At 44.4% G+C, this 27745-nt stretch overlaps 1 protein-coding gene across 1 annotated transcript in view; it reads right to left on the reverse strand.

Moving 5' to 3' along the window:
• Positions 1-27745, reverse strand: part of LOC136678465 (unconventional myosin-Ie-like) — a 73202-nt gene that overhangs the window by 23793 nt on the left and 21664 nt on the right. The window contains exons 2-11 of the mRNA XM_066656518.1: positions 21930-22073; positions 18806-18895; positions 17770-17864; positions 10803-10890; positions 7492-7581; positions 5717-5848; positions 4349-4483; positions 2941-3073; positions 513-709; positions 143-268 (exon numbers count right to left, since the gene is read on the reverse strand). Coding sequence (XP_066512615.1) covers positions 143-268; positions 513-709; positions 2941-3073; positions 4349-4483; positions 5717-5848; positions 7492-7581; positions 10803-10890; positions 17770-17864; positions 18806-18895; positions 21930-22073 — 1230 coding nt within the window. The remainder of the gene's footprint in view (positions 1-142; positions 269-512; positions 710-2940; positions 3074-4348; positions 4484-5716; positions 5849-7491; positions 7582-10802; positions 10891-17769; positions 17865-18805; positions 18896-21929; positions 22074-27745) is intronic.

Here is a 27745-nt window from a genome sequence, read left to right on the forward strand (position 1 = left end):
TGATCATTATCTGTCTTCAGCTGATCCGGAACCAACCCACACAGTTACGGTTTAGTCCACTGTCAGACGCTGGCGGACACAAGCACTCTTTTAGCCGAATATTCTCAGGTTAAATATAAACGGACATTCATAATTAATATACAGACCTTTTATGACTTATACACAGAAAAGGAACATATGAACGCACCTGGAATATCTCAAATCCGTAGATATCCAACACTCCGATATTCAGCTCCTGATGATCCTTCACCATCGCTTTATTGATGGACTGCGAATGAAAAGGATTATTATATTTATTCATAAAAACTCAGTAATCTATATATTAACTAGAAAGATGGATGGATGGATAAATAAATGATGAATGGATGGATTGATGGACATTAAAAAATGTACACTGTATAAATCGCTTTCTCTAGAGCAATGACTTTGGAGCATTGGTCTTCATCATGATCGTTTCACACAGAACCACTGCGTGATGTAGAAAGACCAAAGAGTGGCTCGGCAGATCGTACCTCCACCAGGAAGTCAAACACTCGAGCGTGCAGAGCTTTGGTGAGAGCGTCACGTGTGAAACACGCCTGCTCCACATTCAGGGTCACGTCTATGGACTCAGACTTTCCTCCCCATTTTCCGTCCATCTTTCGGCTGGTCAGTTTCTCCTTCAGACGCTCCTGATCGATGCCCAGCAGGAAGGCAGGAAAAGCCAAGACTGTGGAGGGGAGAGGGATAGGTTTAAATACTGAACCCCACGCACTTTTAGTTATCAGTCTTTACTATGAAGTTCACAACACACAGAAGGGAGTTTTAGTGCACATTTATTTGAGGATCTGTAGCCTACCAACTTACAAACTGAAACAAAGGTGCAAAGACGATGTTAAACAGAGTAAACAGCAAGAATGAGTAAAACAGACATGGGGAAGAAAGAGAACTGAGCGAAAATGGATAAAAACCAGAGCTTCTGCTCCTTGCTCCTCACTGCCGTGTGCTCAGGGTCAGGGCGAACGGCGAGTGATCAGTGTCATTTAAAGGAACAGGGGCTGAAATCCAAGTATGTTTGACTAAAGTGTATATTGAAACTTATACAATATACAATAATTGGATGTGGAGTGAGGAATAGAATGAGGGTTCAGAGACAGACCTTAAGAGTTTAAGGCTCTATACATTCATTCATTCATTATCTGTAACCGCTTATCCAGTTCAGGGTCGCGGTGGGTCCAGAGCCTACCTGGAATCATTGGGCGCAAGGTGGGAATACACCCTGGAGGGGGCACCAGTCCTTCAGGCTCTATACACACTCTGAAAATCACTGGACAATGCCAGTCTTCCACACAAAGTCCTGTTAAGGACAGGGCAGAACGTGTCCAGATCTGATCCAGAAGAAGGTGAGTCAGTTTAACCACAACAAAGCCTCTGAGATGTGAAGAACTGACTCGTGTGTTCCTCAGCTCTCGGTCTCTAAGGCATCGCTCCCTGCCTTTTCACTGAGTCATTTTTATCATAAGAGAAAATGCTCTCACTCAGTTTTGACACTCTCTCTCCCTCTCTTTCAAACACTCTCACACACACACACACACACACACACACACACACACACACACACACACACACATCTATCCCAGGAAATGAGGGTGTGGCCATAGTGCACCAGGGCCCAGAGAAGAGAGGACTTCTGTAATGATTCTAAAAACACAATGAGAGTCATCTTAACAGCCCTGGAATGACACAGTCCCCTCTCTCCCTGTGTGGGTGTGTGTGTGTGTGTGTGTGTGTTTTTTGCTTCACAGTGGATGAACAGCACTCCGCTGAGTGTGTAAAAGCCCCTAGCAATACAATGGTACCATCACAGCTCCAATCATTAAGCCAGAGATTCAGGAATGGAGGGATGGATAGAGGTGGAGAGGGCTACGAAATGAGTGAGAGTTAGAAGCAGACGAGTGGAGGGTGGAGGGTCTGGACAGAGAGCTGGAAGGGTGGGTTGGAGCAACAGGAAGTTCCACATTTCTTGTTGTAATTTTAGCCTGTGACGTAATCCATCCAGACACAAACTCAGCTTCATTTTCTGGGTTAATTTAGCGTGGATTAGTCTGCCTGCTTCCTTATACTAACAAAGTGAGAGAGAGAGAGAGAGAGAGAGAGAAATCACAAAAAGGGGAGGGAGGGAAAAACTCCAAACAAGGGAAAACTGAGCAGACAGGCTGAAGAGAAAAGTGTTCCCTGAGACTCGGCTAAGGGCAGCTGAGGACACTGGACAAAGACCAGAAAAGCCACAAAGCAAAGCAGCTTCACACTTTGAAACAGAGATGGCGATGGCAGGGCTTCGTCAGTTATAGGGATTAAATTTCCATTTATGTCATTTTTGAAATTTATTTCATATGAAAATGTTGTTTTACGACTTTTCCGAACTTTCGCAGGTGTCATGAAGTCACTCCACCAATCACTGTTGTCTGTAGGGTCGGCATGGCAACCAGCATCATGTCCTATTATTGACTGTGTCCCAGCAACTAAATGTCACTATAAACATCAACCGTATTTTTCTTTGTGAAGTACGCAGGTTAAAATGAGTTTCGGCATTTCTGCTCCTGTGTGAAACTCTTTTCCATCTGTCAGTGTCTGTGAGGAGCAGGGCTCGTCTTTGTCAGCGATCTTCATATTTCTCTCGGCTGAAAAAGCATCTGAATACATCACTTGTTTTGTATATTTCAATTTGATGTTTTTTTTTTCATTTGTTGGAAGGATCTTACAACACTAAACAAACATATAGGGTATCACACTCATTCAATGCTCAGTGTTTAGCTCAGAATATTGTGGAATACTATCACAGCCGTGTTGATGAGAGATTATGACCGAATCACATCCGCCGCAGTGTTATTTAAGACAACACACGTTCTCCTGAGCTCTATTTGTTTACAGGAACTGCAGCAGGTAGAGACCGTTACTCACACTCCTCACTCTCCACGGCCGCGTAGTTCCCCGCCTCCTTGAAGTTGATGTTCCCGAGGTGAAGGACTCCAGCCACAATCTGCAGCACCATGGCGCGGTCCTCCCTCGAGATACCAATCACATCCATGGCATGCTAGAGGGAGAGACAGGGAGAGAGAGAGGGAGAGAGAGAGAGAGAGAGAGAGAGAGAGAGGGAGAGAGAGAGAGAGAGAGAGGGAGAGACAGGGAGAGAGAGAGGGAGAGAGAGAGAGAGAGAGAGAGAGAGAGAGAAAATGAAAGAGAGAGAGAGGGAGAGAGAGAGAGAATGAAAGAGAGAGAGAGAGAGAGAGAGAGAGAGAGAGAGAGAATGAAAGAGAGAGAGAGAGAGAGAGAGAGAGAGAGAGAGAGAGAGAGAGAATAAAAGAGAGAGAGAGAGAGTTGGTATACATTAACAAAGTCTGCACAGTCACTTGCCGCTGCTGTTTTCCAGCCCATGTCTAATTACTCCTGCTGTGGCTTCACTGGTAAACACAAACAGGTGTGTACTACGAAGTGGAAACACAAAAAACATGGGGGAGGAATGAAAGCAGGGAAGAAAGAAAGAAAAAAGAAAGAAAGAAAATTTGTACAAAATAGAAAGAAAAAAGAAAAACATGAAAAGCACAGAAAGAAAAGAAAGAATGAAGGAAGGAAGGAAGGACAGAAGGAGCGAAGGCAGGAAATATGAAAAAGGAATGTCCTCTCTTTGGCTGTGTTTTGTCTATAGTTTATTTACTATTTGTTCTGAGTAAATCCCATAGACTTCATATCGTCGCTGTCCAACGCTGTCCAATCAAAAACATGTATCTCCCAAAACAATAACTCAAAAGTAGAAGAATAAATCTTTAATAAATCATTTTCAATTGAAGTCATTGTAAAAAGATTTTATTCAGAGTAAATTTAGAGCATTTCTATTGGTCAGTCATCATGAAATCTTCGCACAGTGTGGAGGAGAGCTGCTGTGTTCAAATGATGAAGTAAAATAAGTATCATTGATAGAGTCTGAGGTAAAGAGAGAGAGAGAGAGAAATGGCAGCAGAAAGAGAAACAAGGTACAGAAGCAAAAAGAAGAGAAGTGAAAAAAAGAGAAGGGAAGGGTAGGGAAGGGAAGAGGAAGAAAGAGAAGAGGAGAGATGAGAACAGAAGAGAAGAGAAGAGAAGAGAAATTAAGCGAAGAGAAGAGAAAAAAAGGAAAGAATAGAAAAAAGAAAAGAAGAGAAGTGACGAGAAGAAAAAAAAGAGAAGTGAAGAGAAGAGAAAAAAGAAATGAAGAGAAGAGAAAAAAGAAATGAAGAGAAGAGAAGAGATTAGAAGAGAGAATTTGAGAATTAAGAGAAGAGAAGAGAAGAGAAGAGAAGGGAAGAAATACCTCTCCGTCTCAGTCACTCACCATAGTTTCCTGGAAGTCGCTCTTGTCGTTGATGTCATCCACCTTGTAGGAGCCGGACTGGTTGAGGTATGAGTAATAATCCAGGTTTGTGATCCCCAAACTGCTCTTCTGATCTCCAGAGGCCCCCTCTATCAGCTGCAGGCCGAGAGACAGGCACAAGCATTTCATTCAGAACAGTGACAATTATTGACAGCACACACCAGCTGACCTCTGGGCTCTAACCATTCCGCTGCTTGGCAGCTGTAGCCTACTGTTCCTCAGGCAGTGGAAGAAATATACAGTGTGATTATTATTCATTCATTCATTCATTGTCTGTAACCCTTATCCAGTTCAGGGTCGCGGTGGGTCCAGAGCCTACCTGGAATCATTGGGCGCAAGGCAGGAACACACCCTGGAGGGGGCGCCAGTCCTTCACAGGGTAACACACACACTCACACCCACGGACACTTTTGAGTTGCCAATCCACCTACCAGCACACGGAGGAAACCCACGTGGACACAGGGCGAACACACCAAACTCCTCACATTCACAGTCAATATCCAGCCGACACTGTCCACTGATAAAGAACTAAAGGACGACAGTGAGTTGACACAGTGTTTAAAAACTCTAGCAGCACTGCTGTGTCTGATCCATCCTGTGGTGGTCCTGAACACTGTAGTTCTACAGTAACAGACTGTTGTCCATCTGTGGCTCTGAACTTCAAAGTGCCCCTGTGTGGTCAGTGGAGCTGAGAGAATGGACAGTGAGTGTAGAAACAAGGAGGTGGCCCTGACGTAGGTGAATGCCCGGTGCTGTGTACCTGTGTACATTCACTGGTCAGTTCCTGAATGACCATTATCACATCATATACAGTAATCAGGAGCAATCAGTGAATGTCTCCTTTAAGGGTGTGGTTAGGCTCCATGCCTTAACCGTGACAAATTCACAGTAATGTAATGTAATGTACTGACTCTTGCGGCTCACTGCTTTATTTGAATTCTGGACTCGTATATTACATCTGTCGACTTTAATCAGTATTAAACATTGGTACAAAAAACAAACAATATAAAACAAATGGCAAGAGAAGCTCTCATTACAGGGCACATGCCTTGGTTCATTTAGTCTAATTGTAACTCTTCTAATCCAAGAAAAAGAGGGAGAAACAACGTATGGAGCCTTCACAGGAACCAGGCATGACAATCTGTTTCTTCTCCAAAGCACTCAAGCAGTAAACAGAAGGGCAAATCCAGAGCCAAATCGTCCAGTGGTGACTCGGACCGTGTCTGTTCTTCCATCTGCTCTAGCGCCGCAGACGGAGAGACGGAAGGCACAGAAAAAGAAACAGAGGGATGAAGGTATTAACCAAAGTCTCAGAGGTCTGGTTCTCACCTGGTAGAAGATATGAAAGCTCCTCTCGCCTGGGTTCCTCGTGACCACGCGGGATTTTTCCAGCAGGAAGTTGGAGATTTTCCCGCCATCTGGTTCACCGCCGGAGCTGAACTGGATCTCAAAGTATTTCCCCTGCAGGAGGAGTGCACCATTTACGGGACAAGTTCAAAACCAGAACACACCGAGCCAGCGTTCTCCAGAACTTCCCGGGAAACACAAACATTCGGTGGGTGTGTTATATCTGTGTGTGGTTTTGGGAGCTTCTAGAACAACCTCCTCCATTCTCACTGTATTCAATATCCCTCATTTGTCCAAAAGGCTTAACCCCATGGTTCTTCAGTGGTTGCACCACATTCAAACTCTTCTACAACGTTCTACATTGTGGTCTACAAAGCTCTGCCCCATTGTCACAGTTCTAGAGCGCTGTCCCTCATTCACACTGTTCTAGATGCTATTACAGCTATTCCCCTTTACTCTGCTCTAGAACGTTTATCTACATTCACTCTGATCTAAAATGCTCTACTTCATTCCTAAGGTTCCACAATGTTCTCCTTCAAGCACACAGTTCTATATGTTTCTACCATTCACAGGGTTCTAGAGCATTCACCTATTTTCACACTGATCTAGAATGTTTTCCCTCATTCACAAGTTTCCAAAATGCGCTCCTCGCATCACACCACTCTATATGTTCCTCACATTCACGATGTTCTAGAACGTTCGCTGGTTTGTACTCTTCCTGAGCGGAGACTGCTACAAGGTTCTGTGCCATTCGCACTGTTCTAGGTAACTCTAGACAACCTGAAATGCTCACCACCTTTCACACAGGTGTAGAAGGTTCTTCCCTTTCACACTGCTCTAGAACATTTAACCATATTCACAGTGTTCTAGGATGTTCTCTCCTAGTTCACGCTGTACTAGAATTGTTCCTGTCATTGACAATGGTTTATTTTGCTTGTTCTGATCTGGAAATTGTATAAACTACTATGTATTTACACTATATACACAGCATATCAGACACTTGCTATGGGTGTGTGTGTGTGTGTGTGTGTGTATGTGTGGTGGAAGTCGACCGAGTTCATGGCACACACATGTGGTGTCACTGATTTTCCCAGTGATGCCAACACGGTTTATCCTCTATGTTTATCTAAACACTTCCCCACCACAGCAAAACTGCACCAAGCCCAGAAGAACACAAACAGAGGAGTGATGGAGTGGTGCTAAAGGACAGTAGCACTGTGTACTTTAGGCCTTTTCCACCAAAAGAACTCGGCTCCGTTCTAAGGCTGCACACGTATTAAAACTGTATGAGAATCTACCTCCACTGACTGTTTTCCAACAGCTGGATGTGTTCCTCTCCACTTTTCCATCAGTGTACTGTAAATATCCCTCTGCCAAGTGACATCTACCCAGCTCATATATCACTCCCCTCTCTGGAGACTCATCTCACATTCACTCTCTCCATCTCTTCCTCCCTATTCCTCCCTCGTTCCACCCCTTGGCTTTACTAGATCCGGCTTCAGGATCATAATCTAGGCAGAAGAGAGGAGAGGCCAATAATATCACATATAATGAGCAGGTCTCTCTCTCTCTCTCTCTCTCTCTCTCTCTCTCTCTGTATTTTGATTGGGGGTTTCTCCTTTTTTCCTTAGTGTGTGTTTTTGTGTGTGCGTGTGTGTGTGCGTGTGTGTGTGTGTGTGTGTGTGTGTGTGTGTACTGGCTGCTGCTGTTTTCTTAAAAGGATGAGTTGTGAGCCATGCAGGAGGTGGAGCTCTTACAAATCGGCTGGAGTTGTTGTTCCTCAGTGTTTTGGCGTTTCCGAAGGCCTCCAGGAGTGGATTGGACTGTAGGATGATGTCTTTGACATGCTGAGACAGAGAGAGAGAGAGACAGAGAGAGAGAAAGAGAGAGAGAGAGAGAGAGAGAGAGAGAGAGAGAGAGAGAGAGGATGATGAAACAGCTCAGCACATTTTGAAATTGCACATACGTCCATATGTTTGCTAAAAATGAAAAGTGTCAGAATATGGAGTCACATTTATGTCGATATTCACTACTGGAACTAAATCTTGTATCTCCACTTACATTTTTTGACAGAATATAAGCATGACATGAAAGGAACTGCTTAGAATTTGTTTACAACAAAAGCTTAGAAATAAATAGTCTATATGTACACAAACACACACACACACATTCCAAGCCAATATGTTGCCTGCTTCGCATTATCGGTGCCGGAACATCTGCGGATCAGGAGCACATGCATATTGAATCAGCATTTTGAATTCCGAACAAGAAACTATGCATCTTTTTATTACGCACAGACGCTGTACATTTCAGACACAGTGAGTAAACCCAGTGAACTGTCGTTTGAAAAAAGTGTGAGTGGAATTCAGACAAGGGCTGAACGGTACGAGGTTAATACCGTTTACTGCAGTCCTGGACCAAGTTGAAATTGATGACAGTATATGAAAATGATATTACGAAATATTACATATTTCGAGCAAAGTGCAGCGAAGAACACGCCGACAGGTATGAGTCCCTCTTTTAATTGGCTCATTACACTGACTTTATCCTTTATCCTGGGCACTCTGAGCATGTGTGTACGGAGCTGCCCAGGTGCTGCCCCAAGCCCACAAATACCACCCTACAAATACCTATTAACCTGGTATTCCAGAGTTTCTCTAGAGATTTCCTGGAGTTCCTGTGTGAAAGAGGTTTAAGAGAGGAACACTTCCTCTTTCATACTGATGCAAAGTAAAACAGGAACGCCCAGAGAACAAATGTTGTCTTCAGTGTTTGGTGATGCCACACGCCCGTGAGCTGGTACTAAACTTTGCACAGTAAAAACCTCGCTGTATCTGAGAATGAAAAGATGCCACAACAAAATGAGACACAGCCCAGCCTTAATTCAGACAGCAGTTTATCAGACGGTTTATCGCCACTCTACACAAACATATGCACAACTAATTTGCATAGCAACACATATTACTCAGAGCTGAGGTCAAAATTTACATTTACATTTACAGAACGTAGTAGACACTTTTACCCAGAGCAACACACAACTTTAACCTGTCACAGATACGGTCTAATGCAGCGTTAGGAGTCTAGCCCAAGGATCTCTTGGTATTGAATGGTTTTCCTGCCTGAGCTGGGGTCTGTGGTGTGGAGGGCAGTGGTGTATTGTTGCACGGTATAACGATACTAGAAAAGAATCTCAATATGTTGTCATTAAAAATGGTACAATACCATACCCATATAATGAGTACCGGTACTTTAAGAAGGAGTGGTATTTCCAACGATTGCAACAAGGGGGCCTGCAGAGCTTTGCCTCCTCTCCCTCCTTTAATAGTTTCACTGTGACTTTTCCGACCTTCTAGTGAGTTATTTACGAACCTTAGCTACTTTTTATAGAAGAGAATCACCGGTAGCACGACTAGTTAGAACACCAGGACTGACCATGAGCGTGAGAGACAGCTTTGCCTGGTGTTTTAGGTTTTTGACATGGCATGGTTTCAGTATCGGTATCGAGATACTTAGGCATTTATCGTATCAAAAGTCATAATTTTAGTATCGCGACAGCACTACAGTGGTGTTGCCATCAGTTTACATCGTGATTACACTGCATTTCAAATGATTGCCTGGTTTACAGAGTAATGACTAGCAATATCTCTACCGTTTGGTGTCTGATTATTTTATGCATATAACCCTAACACAAGCCTATCGTTTTATCTCTGTTGTCAAGAGGACAATTCAAACGCCACTTCCCTGTTTTATCAAGCTGTAACCATAAACAATAAACCACAACCAGAGAATGTAGAGAGTAGTGGTCAGAAACAGAGAGAAGCTACCACTGTGGGTGCCGCTGTGGGTGTAGTGTATCAGTGGACGCAGATAAACAGAGGAGAAGTCATGTGACAATGAGACTGAGAGTGACTGAACAAAGGCAAGAGTAATTTGAGCAGCCAGAGCACATCACGCCTTGAAACACAACACACGGCTTTGTTCTAGGACACAACAGAATTTCTAACAATTTAAAAAAATAACATTATTTTCACGTGAATAATATGGACACCTTTCAGCCACTGTTTCTACACTCACTGTCACAATTGCTGTGTCTGATCCACTCGTACCAGCACAACACACACTAGCACTCCACCACAGCGCTGAGAATTATCCACCATCTTTATTTTAATTTACTGTCCACAATGACCTCAACTGACTTCCTGATTTTTTAAGTATTATAAATATTATAAGGGCCAATTATGAGTGAATTATTAAAAAAACAAAATGTATTTTTCTTTGGCTTACATCTACTTGTCGAGTTAGGCATCAGTTCGTATATCCATCACTATTTAATGAACTGCCTTTCTGTGAGGAGCTTGTAGAGACAAACCTCCGAGGTCTGGTTCCTATCACCACCACTGTGAACAATTATTATTGGTATGTTCCTATAGAACACAGCCTTCTGAATCACTTTGTTTACACCTCAGTTCTGAAGAAGTTTTGGAAAATCTTTGGTATTCCTTCGTAAGTTCTCGCAGTCTAGAGCAGTGGTCAGAGCTTTAAGAGCTCGGGCTGGAAAAGAGCATTACAGAAGATTTAGAAAGGCCCTACACAACCACTGTGTTTATGACCGTAGAATCTCGTGATCCAGCTTAGATCACCACAAACTGGGCCTGGGGCAGAGAACTAAGCGGGGTGTGTGTGTGTGTATGTGTGGGGTGCAAGTTCTGAGTTGGGGGAGAAAGGGGCAGAAGGAGGACAGATGGCTGAAGGATGCTGGGTGGGTTTGAGGCAATAAGAGATGATAGAGATAAAAAGATAGAGGGATGGCAGAAGAGGAAGGGGCTAATGTTTAAATTTAAATGAGGGCTTTGTTGTCCTGCTCTGAGGGTATAAAGCTGTGGACCTCAAAAAGATTTCTCTGAAGCCGACCACATCTCTTTTTTGAAATGCCACTAATGCAAAGAGACTGGTCTTTTCAACACGCTTGGAGGAGTACACTACTGTCCAGAAATGCTATGCCAGTGAAGCTTGCAAGGATCAGACAGCGTAGTACTGTGGTAAGTTAAGGCAGGTACATGAAACTCACCTGGACTTTAGGTCCTCCACCTGAGACTCTGGAGATGTAGCTCATTATGTATTTGGCTGCGACTGTTTTCCCTGCTCCACTCTCACCGCTGTAAAACAGAAAAAACACCTGGTGAAAAATCATAATTCACACAACATACTAGGGCTAGGTAATTAATCGTCAATTAAACAAAATCGACGTTCAGAACGTCTAATCGACATAATCTTGTCTATACTGATTATATCAATTATTTTTATTCTGTTATGTCCCCACTGTGTGTTCATGTACTGTCCCTTTAAAACCATACTACCAAGCTGTAGTCACATGACTCTGCTTCTATCTGCCACATGGAGGAGAACCTAAACACAGAGGCCGACCGAGCGACTGGAGCAGCTTGTACCAAAAGAATAACACAGCGTCTGTGGTTTGGACGTGCTGCGTTTTGACTTTAATTAAGACAACACTTAACAAAAAGAAGTTATATGTAAACAATGAGAAAAAACAGTTTCAGCCAAAGCACAATCACACGCCAAATATCAACAGTGCTCAGAAAACAAGAGAGGAACAAGCTCCCAGCGACGTTAGAGAAACTATCACTGAACTGTGAGGGTCACAAACACAACAAAATAATCGTTCATTAACCGTAATCGTGGTAAAATGTACAATTAATCGTGATATTGATTTACTCTCATATCGCCCAGCACTACAACACACAAACACAGTGCCTGTGCCAGTTTTACTGGCCTCATCCAGAGCTGAGCGCTGCAGGCAGAAATGAGAACAACATCTCAAATCTCCAAAAAGATATCTGTACAGGAGTTAAAGTAAAACAACCCTCCTATGTTTGACTGGGGGTTAATGGAATATAACATGTTTTTTTCAGGGTAAATTCTGACCACTGCCACTGGTCCGTTCATAACAAACACTTCATCATGAATATTCAAATACCGATCCAGGGTTTTGTCCACACTGCGGCGATATGTTTTCAACAGAAGAAACAGTGAGTCTGTTTTGCCACAGTGTACACATTATTTCAGTGATGCAGACACAAACAAAGACAGCGCACTGTTCTGCACGGGTCTGTCCTAGTTTTGTGGTCAGTGAAGTCTGATATGATCAAACCCAGCGAAAACATATTCTGTACTGAGTATTAAAGGAACACGTCAGCGTTTTCTAACCACAGTGCTGCAAAAACTGCCCATTCACTTCATTTAGGAATGTTTACTATGTGCAGGGGAACGTTACAAAGTTATATACAAGTGTTGGAATACATTTATATTAGTGTTTTAAAGCTATCAATAATTATATCAATTTTACATTTTTATCAATCAGAAACAAGCAAAATGATCAGATATCAAAGGTTTAAACGACTAGAAATAGTAAGACGTATTGGATATATTTGACTTCAGACACACTGACTCTAATTGCAGTAATGCTTGTCTGTCATACTCAAATAATCATTAAGAAAAACTGTCTGAAGCTCATTCACAACCAAACAGCCTGCCACTGTACTGGAGACAACAGCCCTAAACACAAAAGCAGGGTCTGATTTACGGCGTCGGAGCCAGGAATGTTGAACAGCATAGAGCTTAAATCTTTATAAAGCTTTACAGCAGATCAGAGGGGCTTTAATGACAGCGTTTTGATTCTTATCCTCAATTAACAGAAATGAAGCGGCTGGCGCTGTAAGGAGCTAAACAGAGCATTTCTGTAATTGAGGGCATATGGCTCTAACTGCACGGGGAACTTACAGTGTCTGTGTTATTAAAGAAAAGGGAAACACATTACAGAAGTGAGTGCTGATATATGTTCTTGTTATATTTTATGACAACAAAACATGTGGCCTTTAAAGGGAAAGTCCAGCGTCTTTCCTAAATGCTTCTTATTTCATTCATTGAGACGTAAAAAAAGGCCTTCAGGTTGTTTTTATGTGAAACACTCTGTTCTGGAGAAGCTTACAGACTGGAGAATTGTTGACGGTGGTGATGATAGGAACCAGATGTCTGAAGAATTTAATACCACTAAAGTTATTACATGAAACGGTTACAAATATGCCTCTGATTCCTGAGATATTGCTTTAGCATAGTTCTGAAATTTGCTTTAAGTCATTCACAGTGGCATAGTGCACACAGGGCGTTGTAAGGCAATGTAGTCACCAAAAAAATGTATACTATGGTTTACCAGGATCAGCATCACATATAAAAACCCAGGCGTCGTTTATGTTTACTGCTCATTTGTGACATTCATGTGTTTTTGGACTGTGGGAGGAAACCACAGCACCTGGAGGAAACCCACGCAGACACAGGGAGAACACACCACACTCCTCACAGACAGTCACCCGGAGGAAACCCACGCAGACACAGGGAGAACACACCACACTCCTCACAGACAGTCACCCCGGAGGAAACTCACACAGACACAGGGAGAACACACCAACTCCTCACAGACAGTCACCCGGAGGAAACCCACGCAGACACAGGGAGAACACACCACACTCCTCACAGACAGTCACCCAGAGGAAACCCACACAGACACAGAGAGAACACACCACACTCCTCACAGACAGTCACCCAGAGGAAACCCACACAGACACAGAGAGAACACACCACACTCCTCACAGACAGTCACCCAGAGGAAACCCACGCAGACCCACAGTCCTCACAGACAGTCACCCGGAGTGGGAATCGAACCCACGACCTCCAGGCCCCTGGAGCTGTGTTCATTTGTGACAGTAAAGTAAAATGATAAATTCTGAGTTGTAGACACTGTGACTCCTGGCTCCTTTCACCACCGCTGGATTGAAATCCTGTTAAATATGCACCAACTCTTCTTGTGTATGTGTGCAGTTGTCCTTTAACTGACATGACTGCGCTAAAATGTCCTGACCACCACGGTCCTCCTCCCGAGGCAAGAGGGAAGCGAGTCGATGCTGTGCTGTTAAATGCTTTTTAGTCACACTGCCATGTTTTCCTCTATCCCTGCCGCTGTCCTCTGAGCTTGGCAGGGCCTTCAGCGTTTAGGCTTGTGTGGCTTGGCAGCGGATGACAGCAGAATCAGGTTTGTTTTTATATTTCGTTTGTAATCATGTCTGTAATGCCTTTCTGAGCGGGCACAGCTGTGGACTGTAAGAGGAAGCCAGAGGAAGCAGCCTGAGAGCAGTGACGTTACACTACAGTTACTCTATACGCAACTTCACTTCAGACAGTTCCCTCAGGAGAAGACTTCTACTGTATCTCACCGCTCCTACAGCACCACCGCTGCTCCTACACATACACACACAACATCACAGCTTCAGACAAGGGTGACTTTGGATCCTGTTCAGGGTCTTGGTCTCCGGCCAAACACACAAACCCACTGTAAACAGTTCCACACAGCTATACTCTATAAATGTGCAGTTTTTTTTTGACTGTGGGAGGAAAACACCCAATAGTAACCCTCACAGACACAGAGAAAATACACCTCCCAGACAATGACTCAATGCAGGGTCTGGACCCAGAACCCTAGAGCTGTGTGGCAGCGACACAATGTGCACCAGCACCACGCCGCCCCACGTCACATTTCAGTAGCTGTTCATAGTTATTGACAAGCAAATCAATAATAAGCATTGCCATCACAATGTAAATTAATCTGAATGTGAGCACTATCTTAGTGCATCCAACAAAGAAGTGGAGGGATGCACGCAGGGACGGAGAACACGGAAACACACTGAAAGCTTCAGGGCCAACCACTGATAGGTTTCACAGTGACCAACACGGACACACATAGGGTCCGACAGAGTTAAAGCTGCTGAGTGTGTGTCTGAGTTACAGAGTCTCTGGAGCGCTTGTTAAATGTGGGGTTCTCTGCTCTCACACCATGGGCTGGAACTTCAGTTTGGCTCTATTTTTAAACCTGCTCTGGGAGGCGTTCCCCATTGTATATTGTAATTACACAGCTAAACACATTGTTAAACTTCCCACATGGGTTTATTGGCCAAATATGGGCACGGAGAGAAACGGAGACGATGCCAGGGCTGCTGGTGTTTCCTGTGAACCCCCTCAGCCTCGTCCAGTGGCCGTGATAAGACTGATTACCCCTCAGCCAAAACAACTGCCCCTGGACAATGTCGGCTTTTGTATTCATTAAACCGAACTGTATGTCCAGTCTGGCCTTTTGTGGCAGAGTTTTCATGATAGACTGATAAAGAGGTGACGAGATGTCACTGGTTTTTGGGAAATTCTCTCTGTTCTCCCGCTGTCTTTTGCCTCCTCCAGTGGGGGGTAATATCCTCTCTAAATAGCTTCTTCCGCTTGGTGAGAGAGTGTGTGGTAATGAAACAGGTTCCCCAGCTTCCGTCACCATTGTATTCACAAAACAATGGAAATCGAGCCACTGTGAGCCCATGTGGTTATGGATGAGGAACTCTGAAAACAGTAAGTGCAGGAAAGAGGACCCAAAATGAATAAAGAATTATAGAATCTGAGACTGAATTGGAATGATGGGTTTTTGGGGCAGAGTTTTTATGCTAATTAATCGCCCGGAGGAAACCCACGCAGACACAGGGAGAACACACCACACTCCTAACAGACAGTCACCCGGAGTAAACCCACGCAGACACAGAGAGAACACACCACACTCCTCACAGACAGTCACCCGAAGGAAACCCACGCAGACACAGAGAGAACACACCACACTCCTAACAGACAGTCACCCGGAGGAAACCCACGCAGACACAGAGAGAACACACCACACTCCTCACAGACAGTCACCCGGAGGAAACCCACACAGACACAGGGAGAACACACCACACTCCTCACAGACAGTCACCCGGAGGAAACCCATGCAGACACAGAGAGGACACACCACACTCCTCACAGACAGTCACCCGGAGGAAACCCACGCAGACACAGAGAGGACACACCACACTCCTCACAGACAGTCACCCGGAGGAAACCCACACAGACACAGGGAGAACACACCACACTCCTCACAGACAGTCACCCGGAGAAAACCTACACTTTCATATCACACTACACTTTCATTTCATATTCACTGTGGTATAGAGCGTAGACACTTAATAAACTTAAGGTAGACACTTAAAAAAACAGTACTAATACAATTTTAACGCCCTTGTGTTGATCTAACATTGATTTTTTTTTACTTTCCATTACACTATCCATTATTAAAGTCTTCACTTTACTGCTAATACAGTGTCATTGTAGCTGAACATGCTTGGAGGAGAGCACTAGCTGTCTAGTTCTTTTACAGTTAACAGGTGCCTCTTGTATGCTATCATCACAGGTATGAGAGAGAAAGAGTTTTGCTCTCTTTACTGTTCATATAAATTAACTTGACTTTTAATCCTAACCCAATACCGGTTACACCATCTGTCCACAGCAACAACGGACAACAAAATGGTGCCAACTGTGATGCTAGCACTAGCTCAGCCAGCAGACTGAAATCTCAACACACCCCAGGACAAGTTGGATTCGGACCGAATAGATATGTCCAAGCCTCATCATCCAAGATGATCATCATCATCTTCATCTCCCATAGACTACAACATGAGCTGAAAAAGAGGTCTGGTAAACTAAAGCACTAGGGAAAAGGACCATTAAGAACAGTGGTCTGTATCAAACGGCCCATTTCACCATGGCCACCTTTAATAATATGTTTTCATGGGAAAAGAGCTATGCTGACCACACACTGCCTGGGCAGCAATTTCACGGAGGGCTTTGTTTGCTAATCTGCTTCATCACGATTCCACTTCCAGTGCCTTTATGTGGTCCAACCCTGCTGGCAGCAGATCGCTGGACAAACAAACGAGAGGAAAACTGCTGAACGAGGAGACATTCACCATGAGGTAAGCACTACAGTGACCAGCACGGACTCAGGTGACCAGCAGGAACACACACACACACAAAAAAAAACAAATGTGGGCAACAGAATAGGCCTCTATTCCTCTCCACTCTATCTCTGTGGAGAGATGGCATCCAATGAGCACTCCATTCCACCTATAGGAACTGATAAACACACACACACACACACACACAGTTTCCAGTGACACTGGGTGCTGCGGACCTGCAGGTGAACTTCCTGATCTGAGGAAGCAGCAGAAACAGGAAGGTGGAATAAATAGCACTGCTGCACTTTGTTTTCTTTCTAAACGCACACTGCAGCGAATATGCAAATATCCTCCCAGAGAACTGGGACTGGAAAGTGGAGCTATGCTGAATTGTCAAGATGGGCTCCAAAAATTGTTGCAGCATCATCAAAGCCTGCTATTTTTCTATTTTTTTCACCGTTCGAAAAAACACTAGCTGCACTGCACACTTTACAACTCACTCCCTTTGAGCCGCGCAGCAAATTAGCAGCTAATTTTTTTAACCAAATCCTATGCATTACTATTTTTTTCCATTCTACACAGTTATATAAAACACATGTCATTAAAAGACACTAATGATAATTATAATCACTTTATTGGTCACTGTGCTCACACACAGAGGAACTTGTTCTGCGCATTTAACCCAATCCGTGCTGTGAAACACACATTTACACACACACACTAGTGAACACTAGGGGGAAGTGAACACACATTCCTGGAGCGGTGGGCAGCACAGTCGGAGGTTGGTGCCTTTCTCAAGGGCACTTCAGTCATGACCTGCCAGCTCTGGGGATCGAACTGGCAACCTTTCGGTTACTCGCGCAGTTCCATACCCACCATGCCACGGCTGCCCCAGAAAACACACTCCTGTCAGCTGGCTAACTGGCAGCAGCCACCATCCAAATCACCAGGCTAGGCAAGTTAGGCCTGTTCCTTTCCCTTCAACAAAGCACAAGTCATTAAGTGTCCGTTCCAGTCACTCGCATGAGGTAAAATCTTCTCTCTCTATCTCTCTATCTCTCGGTCACATGACTCTATCCTCCACCATATGTGCATTACTGTCATAACTGCATGTCCATTACAATCACTTCTTATGTAAAAGAAAGATGTAATCAGTTCTCATACCTGATGATGACACACTGGTTTTCACGGTCAATCATCATGTTTCTGTACATGTTGTCTGCCAGTGCATAGATATGAGGAGGGTTTTCATACTGAGCCTAAACAGGAAAAAGTTAAAGAGAGTGATAAAGTGAGAGAGAGAGAGAGAGAGGGAGAATAATTGTGATAATAAGAGCTTATTTGAATCCTGATTACATTTTATTTATCACTATTATTTAACCTACAATAACTAGTTTACATATTTTATTTCCTTCTATCAGTGTAATGTGTTTCTGCACAGGACCCACTCTAATTTGCTTTACATTAAGTTGCACTACAACCAGTAGTGAACCACCACAGGCCAGATATGTTACAGAATTAAACCAAGCTCGATAGTGAGACTGGATACAGAACCCATATCATCTTTGATACAATAACGGATGATACATAAATAAAAACTCTGCAGTCTAAGTGTGTGTATCCAGTCTGGACAGCTCTCTGTGAGAAGGCCAGGAGCAGTTAAAATCGCACTGGAACATGTTGTTCTGTGGAGATAGTGCCAGGTGACTTCACTGCAGAGGACAGGTCTGTGCTGCATTCCTCCAGGCTCTGAGAATGTAGTGAGTCAGTATTCGCACCACACCTAATTCCTCTAAAACTCTTTCTTCTGTTTTGAGGTGAAAATCATTAGCTAAGAAATTATTAGTCCCTCCTGTCCCTGTGGCTGTAAAACTTCACTTTCTGGCTCTTGTACTGATAACTCTCACACAGGGGCCACAAGACTTCTACTGAGTACCGTATGTTTAACAGACTGAATTACATATCGCATACGGTTCTTCCAAGCCATTTGCAAACTCCTCTGGGGTCAGATGACATGTTTGGTTGATTTTCCGAATGATAAATACATATCAGCTACTAAGAACACTCTCCTAATCACTAATATTTGCTGAAATATTTCTTTAAATATCCCTGGGGGTGGGGCACATCCTTGTTTTCAGGTAGAAAGTCACACAAACATGAAATGTGATTGAGCTTTTCTTGGTCCAGACAGAACACTTACGGCTCCTTGGTACAACTCCACCTCCTTGTCCGTGAAGTAAGGCATCTGTTTAAAAGGGTTAACTGAGATGAGCACAGGTCCGATGTATGTCTGTGTCACACAGGTCAAGGCTTAAACGGTCATTTGCTCAAGGCGTTTACACATTATGTAACATTAGTGCAATTCGTTTCCTATGTTAGTAACCTTTTAAACCCTAAGGCAAGGGTTCCCAACTTTTTACGACCATGGACTGGAGAACCCTCCCCATATCTGACAGTCTGAGGGAGGTGAGCACTTCTGGAGCAGTCCAAAAAATTTACATTTGTGCAAAATAAGTGAAACAAGTATGTGCTTGTCTGATTTTCATTGCTGATGCTCAAGGTCATCCCAGTGCTTGTGAAGCATTCTGCGCTGGTGCTTGGCTGCTGAACAATGAACTGTAATCCATTGTATTAATACTCAAATATAATTCATTTTAAACAAAACATATTGTATAATCGGGGTGGCACGGTGGCGCAGCAGCTCCGGGTGACTGTCTGTGAGGAGTTGGTGTGTTCTCCCCGTGTCCGCGTGGGTTTCCTCCCACAGTCCAAAAACACACGTTGGTAGGTGGATTGGCGACTCAAAAGTGTCCGTAGGTGTGAGTGTGTGAGTGAATGTGTGAGTGTGTGTTGCCCTGTGAAGGACTGGCACCCCCTCCAGGGTGTATTCCCGCCATGTGCCCAATGATTCCAGGTAGGCTCTGGATCCACCGCGACCCTGAACTGGATAAGTGCTTACAGATAATGAATGAATGAATGATATTGTATAATCGCTCTTAGTATATTGGCCACTACTGTGTAAATAGTTCATCCAATCACATTTGTGCATTAGTGGATTGTTACAAACACAAAAAACCTAAGAATTTCTTCACTAAGCTGAGTTCTGAGGTATACACACTGGAGACAGCAGTGCTGAGTGTGTGTTGTGTGTTAGTGGAGAACTCCTGGCTGATGGTCAGGGGTTTTAGAAGGCATCGCTTTTCTTCTGCAGCCGCAGTAGGGGGGAGCAGTCGAGAGAGAGAGAGGCAAAGAGCGCAAATAAAGGAAGTATTGAGCTTGACTCATGCTGACCTCAGTCCCATACGCTGCTGACTAGAACACTGCAGCACTGTGGCTATTTTCTGACCACAATCACGGCCTGTTTTAGGGTTAAAGCTTCGTCCGCTAAGACACCATAATCCTAATAAGGCCAGAGCAGTTTATGACCGATGAGGTTTCATGGAGAACTCTCAACGTTTTCTGCTGAAGGGTCATAGAAAGAGCCAACAGCTCAATGCGAACACAGAGGCGATCACTGCCAAGAACATTGGTTTCATATTTTATATAGCACAGATATAAGCCACCACTGCCTGGCTCAGCTCTGAGGCAGCACAACTTTCACAACCTCCCAGAAGCTTTGATAAAAACACCGTCCAAGGTTGTGGGAAAACAACTGGGTTTGCAAGAGTCTTAATATAGCTTTCACAGCATTACAGCCCAAAACAGTGTTCGTGCAACCTCCAACAGTGAGTTAATGAGGCCAGGTGGCCTTACAGGGTTCAGGACTACGACTGAATAGCCATGTGAACACATTTGAAAGCAGGTAGGAAACAACATTAGGGTTTAATACAGTGGGTACTCTCTAGAGCAGAAGTCACCAAATGAAAACCTTTGATCCGGAATCCAGGCCGGGATTTTACAATGACCAGTGGATATGACACTATAGTTGGCCAGTCAGCTGCATTAGCGCTTGTAGCTAAAGTGTCATACCACTGCCATTTTAAAACCCTAGAGATTATATTCTATGTCTTCAGTGAGGGAACACATTTGTTCCATGTTCCTTTTGTTATCGTATAGACTAGCCCTGCACTTTAAATCTGGTTTTAACTTGCTCCCACCACTTCCCCTCAGGGGAATCCCTTATGCCATCTTAAGGGCCGCTCCCGTTCTGTATGAACTGAAGTGAAATGTGCTAAATTGGACTTTGGGAATGAGTCAACGCTGATGTCCACTTGAGAAGCATGTACACCTCTTGTGATCATTCATTGGAATCTTCACCTTTTCAGTGTAGAGAGTCATTTGAAGTCGTAACGTGTAAATCACAAAAACATCAGCTCAGCGGGATTCATGTTTGTGTTTGTGCTGAGGGTGAGTGTGTTCTGAATGAAAAACCCGCTCCTCCTTTCCCCTCCTCTCCTCACACCGTGAATGGCCGCTTGTGTGATGTAGGCGCTCACATTTCCTAATGCTCAGTGGGAGTGTGTGAAGGCAAGTATAAATCAGAACTGAAAAGCAGCTTAGATACTCAGATGTTTGTAGTCACCCCTTATGCTGAGAGAATTCAGCCACTTTACGGTGCACTCTTGGGCTTTATAATCTCAACAGGAAAGCACTGACCAACAGAATGAGATGCTCTGAAGCAGCTGTTTACGGTCACCACACTCTGGGCCAAGTATGGCTTAGAGACCCATAAAAACCCAAGCTCTGAATATTCAGTGTAACGCTGTTCTCTGCAGAGTTCTCTTGCCCACGCTTGTCATTGGGCATGGTGCCCTTACGTTCATGTGTGGCTGTTCCGGAGCATCCCATTTCCTTTCAAGCTTTCCTACAGAGTTCATAGAAGCTGTGATTTCACGACTGAATATGTGTCCACTGTAAAAAGAATTCACTGATTATAAGTGGTGCCTACAAACTTTAGAAGCGGTGAGAGCTTTAAATGTCAATGTTTGGCTAAGCCTATGCAGAGTCTAATCAAGATCCAATCTATACTGCGGTGGAACAGATCCAACCCCACAGACTAAGAAAAGCTGCAGGAAAACATTCTTCATTTAAAACTCCCTACATTACTGCAGAGAGCTAAAGAAGCGCACCCTGCTCTGCCCTCGGCTCAGCGCAGTAAGATTCCCAGTCAAGATACCTCTGAAATATTAGATCTAAACCCAAAATGACTTCTTACTGGACGTTTAATGCATTGTTAAGGGAGCCATTCTTCACTAATGGGCTTTCAGTCCTTAAATGTTTTACTCTAAGCCAAGGGAGCATCTGATTTCCCAGGAATATGGGGATAAACTCAAGTGAGTCATGGGGGGGCATTGCAATGCTGAGGGTGGAATAACAAAGGATACGAAAATATAGTCGTCCATGTATCTCTTCTTGAGGTTCTCCACGATGGCGTCCTCGTTGATTTTGGTGAGAAGCACCATGTCGTCCACACCGCTCTGCTTGACATTGTGGCTCTGCCAGTGGTACCGGTAGTGGCCCCGGCTTCCCTGTAACAACACACACACACACACACACAGTTCAAAATTTGAAATCAGATATTTGAAATTAGACCAACAAAAATAAACGTATAGGATTTAGGACATTTCAGGGTTTACACTGGGTTTCAAACAAGAATATTATAATCAGACAATGTATATTTGAATAAATTATGCATGGTGGTGCAGCAGGTAGGTGTCGCAGTCACGTAGCTCCAGGGACCTGGAGGTTGTGGGTTTGAGTCCCGCTCCGGGTGACTGTCTGTGAGGAGTGTGGTGTGTTCTCCCTGTGTCTGCGTGGGTTTCCTCCGGGTGACTGTCTGTGAGGAGTGTGGTGTGTTCTCCCTGTGTCTGCGTGGGTTTCCTCCGGGTGACTGTCTGTGAGGAGTGTGGTGTGTTCTCCCTGTGTCTGCGTGGGTTTCCTCCGGGTGACTGTCTGTGAGGAGTGTGGTGTGTTCTCCTGTGTCTGCGTGGGTTTCCTCCGGGTGACTGTCTGTGCGGAGTGTGGTGTGTTCTCCCTGTGTCTGCGTGGGTTTCCTCCGGGTGACTGTCTGTGAGGAGTGTGGTGTGTTCTCTCTGTGTCCGCATGGGTTTCCTCCGGGTGACTGTCTGTGCGGAGTGTGGTGTGTTCTCCCTGTGTCCGCGTGGATTTCCTCCGGGTGACTGTCTGTGAGGAGTGTGGTGTGTTCTCCCTGTGTCTGCGTGGGTTTCCTTCGGGTGACTGTCTGTGAGGAGTGTGGTGTGTTCTCCCTGTGTCTGCGTGGGTTTCCTCCGGGTGACTGTCTGTGAGGAGTGTGGTGTGTTCTCTCTGTGTCCGCATGGGTTTCCTCCGGGTGACTGTCTGTGCGGAGTGTGGTGTGTTCTCCCTGTGTCCGCGTGGATTTCCTCCGGGTGACTGTCTGTGAGGAGTGTGGTGTGTTCTCCCTGTGTCTGCGTGGGTTTCCTTCGGGTGACTGTCTGTGAGGAGTGTGGTGTGTTCTCCCTGTGTCTGCGTGGGTTTCCTCCGGGTGACTGTCTGTGAGGAGTGTGGTGTGTTCTCTCTGTGTCCGCATGGGTTTCCTCCGGGTGACTGTCTGTGAGGAGTGTGGTGTGTTCTCCCTGTGTCCGCGTGGATTTCCTCCGGGTGACTGTCTGTGAGGAGTGTGGTGTGTTCTCTCTGTGTCTGCGTGGGTTTCCTTCGGGTGACTGTCTGTGAGGAGTGTGGTGTGTTCTCCCTGTGTCTGCGTGGGTTTCCTTCGGGTGCTCCGGCTTCCTCCCAAGGTCCAAAAACACATGTTGCTAGGTGGATTGGCGACTCAAAAGTGTCCATAGGTGTGAGTGTGTGAGTGAATGTGTGAGTGTGTGTCACCCTGTACACACACTGGCGCCCCTCCGGTGTGTTATTGCCTTGCACCCAGTGATTCTGTATGGACTCTGACTCATCGCGGCCCTGAACTAAATAAAGTGCTAACAGAAAGTAAATAAATGAATTAATTGATAATAATAATACATTTTATCTAAATCGCAGAGCTTTCAAGGCCAATATTTTAAGCATGAATCAACAAAATCAGTGCCAAAATTCAAAATATATATCAGTGTTGACACAAATTCCAGCATGTCGTCTAAATTTAAGAGCCTTGACAGGTGTAGCTTATTAATGTTATTAATGGTTACTGGAAGAATTAGCTTCCCCAGCGTGGCACATGTGTATTCAAGTTCTCCGTCCCTATCTGGGATGTGGGTGACTCAAAAGAAAAATGATTCATGCTGCTATTTGACCTCTAACAGTAGCCAGATGATACTGACTCACTGACCATGATGAACGACACACTGAGACACATCCTTGACAGAGAGAGAGAGAGAAAGAGAGAGAGAGAGAGAGAGAGAGAGAGAGAGAGAGAGGAGGAGGAGGAGAAGCAGCAGGAGGAGGAAGGATAAGTGGAAGATCTAAGATCAAAAGATCTAATTGCAACATCAGGGGAATGTTTCTGCAAGACTCTTGACCTCGCACATTTCTCCAGGTCAGAGTAAACAAACAGCACATCTGCTACGGCCTGAGAAAACAGACGCTGTTGGAAAAGTGTCTGTATGTAAACTGGATGTGGTCACTTCACTGAGTGGACAGTTTTTCACACTCTGACCAACGTCAGCAATGAAGGCATGAAGTCATTCATTATTCGGGACTTCTTACTCACTCTCTACTGTGAGGATCTGATGGCACTCAGCCATGTGAGCATTAGTAATAAATGATTAGTTCTTCAACTCGTGCTAAAAGGCATTGTATAGAGGTCCATCACTCCAGAGAACACAGTTCCACTGTTCCACAGCCCAAAGCTGGGGGTCATTATATTACTTTCTATTCCCTTCTTTTCTATGGGGAAGAATGAACTTTTCTACTAGGTTTTTAAAAATCTTTGGACATACAGAGGAGGAACTGAACAAGTTAGAGCTATACCTTTATTATATTTGAAAGAAGCAACTTTAAAGGGGACGTATTCTTCCTCTTTTCCACAAGTAACGAGATGTCTGTGACCTGCTTTGGCCAAAATACCACAAGGATCAAAGCCCACAGCAGCGTTCTTCCCCTGTCGAAACAGCCCTGATCAGAACCGCCGTTTCAGCACCTGTTCTTATAAACGATAATGAGCCGCCTGCTGTTCGCCTCGACCCCGAGTGCACAGCTGTGAGGAGGGAGGAGCAGAAGCCCTCGGTTTTCGCTCGGTTCGGTCAGTGCTCTTATTTCCCCATTCTTGTTGTGTCTGCTTTACTTATCCTTGCCCTCTCACGTAAAGGTGGGTCCAACGCCGTGACTGGAGAGTCTCAGACGAGGGACCAGGACTATTCTACAATCTCTGCACTCTATGTAATAAGAAGCGCAAAATCAGAATGACTCATTTTTTCCTGTTTTCAGATTTACGCAGCTGAGAGGTCCTGATTCACAGTGTGTGGGCGTGTGCTCCAGATCCTCAAATTAATATCGACATGCACAGAACAAGTGTTGTTTTTCATAATACGCCCCTTTTTAAAATTAAATATAAAGGATATTTAATATCGATCAACTGTATCAGCGAACCAATACATCAGACGGGCATGACGTCAGCGTCCTCAGTCAAATACTGTTTCACCACTTCTTCCTGACATTGTTCCATCGTCTCAGTGGCTGCTTTGAAGCACTGTTTTGTTCATTCCTCGGCTACACGACGTCTCTCCGCTCCCTGGAATGCTCGGACACTGTTGTGGGATATGATGCAGAATGGAAGACATTTCAAATCTTCCTGATCCTCCATTCCTCAGTCTGGAACATCAGTAGCAGAGACGAGGCGAAACGTCCTCCTCACACTAAATGAGCCGAAATGAACTCGCAGCTCCAGCCTAAATGAACTTAGTGTGGTGAAAGGAAACACCAAGTAAGAGCACTGTAAATGACAGGAAAATAAGAGGAGTACAGTAACCACAGAGCACTTGGCTGGAGCGTTATTATCGCGGGAGGCTATGGGCCAGCTGCGTTTTACCAGCAAAATAAATACCTCCCTCAATTTACAGACTTCATTTTTGCATGGACTACAATGAGGAATGTTAATGCCTCTGCTTGCTCTTTATCGTGTGTGTGTGTGTGTGTGTGTGTTTTCCACAGTATCCATGTTGCGAATCACAACTTGATTAATTTTCCAGACGGTAGCTATTATCATGTTTTACAGCACAGAGCAGGAAAATGGGTGAACAGTGGTGTTGCAATGTTTCGCTGATGTCAAGTGATGGGAGCTCATTAGCACCTGAGGAGGATGAGCTGTAAACAAATGGAACATACCAAGTGGAGCTGGGGAATACCAGGCTGCATCAGAGGTACGCTCTTAAAAATAATGATGCTACAAAAGGATCTTTGAGCTTTGCCACAGAAGAACCACTTTTGGTTCCATAAATAATCATTTATTAATACGTTTAAATGGGTAAAGAACATTGATGAGTGAATGAGTGGTGGATTTTTAAACCTTTAAACGTTTCTTCACATCTCTAAAACAAACATGGTTCTTTATGGAACCAAAAGCGCTTCTTCTATGGCATCACTCACCTTGCTAGCACCTTGATTTTTAGGAGTGCAAGGTTTTCCAGGTTTTTTATGCATGTTTAGAGCCAGCTTTAATGGATTATAATTTATTCCAGGCATTCAGCAGTGAACACAGACGGGGCAGATGATGTAAACCAGTAGAAGAGCCAGTAATAATCACAGTGAATCAAATTTTAAAAGGACGCTCTGGCCACAGTAGAATTTCTCAACTTCAATTGAAAACATATTTACTCATGTCCTACACTTTTAACAAAGTTGAAACACCCTTCTGATGAAGGATCTTGAAGGTGGGAGGTACATTGTAGGAAACTGAATGTTGTGTATTTTCATGAATGTAGCTAAGGAAGTCAGAGGGCCACAATGGTTACTAGGTGCTTATTGTGCTGCACTGTTCTGCTACACACACATATGCTACATAAACATACCCTTTAAAAAATCGACATCTTATAAACGCTAATGCATCAGCATTGGCAGATGTACTGTACATACCAACACTGGCTCCCTGTAACTGCCCCAGAATTCCTAAATCAGGGCATCCCTATAATTTATCGTTGTTATTCCGCTGCATGGCTAGGCCTTAGAGCATCTCCTAACTCTGAATGTGTTCCGCACACTAGGACCTCTGGCTGTATTTTTTCTCTGACAGGCCTTTCACAGCAACAGCGGAATGTGTGTATGGTAGTGGCCTAAAAACCTCTGTGACGCCCAAATCCTCTCCCTCTGGGAGCCTCGGTCCTCCACCACATGTTCCTGATAGAACCGGAGCCAAAGCAGCAGCTCCTGCAGCTCTCGGCAGCACATCCCTAAGCTGCGTGAGAACACTCAACACAGTGGATACATCATTCCACTGATCCCCTGACTTCCAGCGATCCATAGCCTCTCCGGCTGGTGTTTGTACTGAGCATGGAGACCTTAGACTCATGTGCAGCTGCTCCAGAACATCTCATTTCTTTTCACACTTTGCAGTGGCGACAAACTGCGAGCACAACTGAGTCTATAGGGAGTGTACCTTTGGGTATGTGAGTGTACTAGTTCTAAGTGGTGTCCACAAGCTTTGGACACATGATGTATGTCAGTGTACAGTGTAGTATCTCCTCCTGCATTATTCCTATACGCATCATTTCTGCTCTCTGGGGTGGCACACATCAGAAAACTATGTCCTGGAGTCACCAATGGTGAGGTATTCACTGTTACAGACAGATTAGAGAAATACAGCTAGGCCCACATCACATTTCTTATTCTACCCCTACCCTATCAACCTCATATTTCATATTGTACAGTCACTACATATTATAATGTAATTATTTAGGCAAAAGGCACAGTTCAGAGAGCCCAGGGGCAGACAGAGTGGTTCTACAGGCACAGCTTTGTTTGTGAAGAGCTTATTTAGGAGGGATATGTTGTTGTGGAAGGACTGGAAATCCGTAAACACCAGAGGCAAAAGTTAAGAATGTCTCTGTGGTTCACCCTCTCAGAACATCATAACTTAGGACAAATTCATCATACAGGGTCACATCCCAGAACTACCACCTCCCCCCCACCCCCACCGCCCAGGCATCAATTATGTGTTAACACAGAACACTGAACAGGAACAATGCGCCCTTTAAAAATAAGGAAGTTTCCACATTTAAAAGCAGAC

Source organism: Hoplias malabaricus, chromosome Y, assembly GCF_029633855.1.
Source record: "Hoplias malabaricus isolate fHopMal1 chromosome Y, fHopMal1.hap1, whole genome shotgun sequence".
Classification (NCBI taxonomy): Eukaryota; Metazoa; Chordata; class Actinopteri; order Characiformes; family Erythrinidae; genus Hoplias; species Hoplias malabaricus.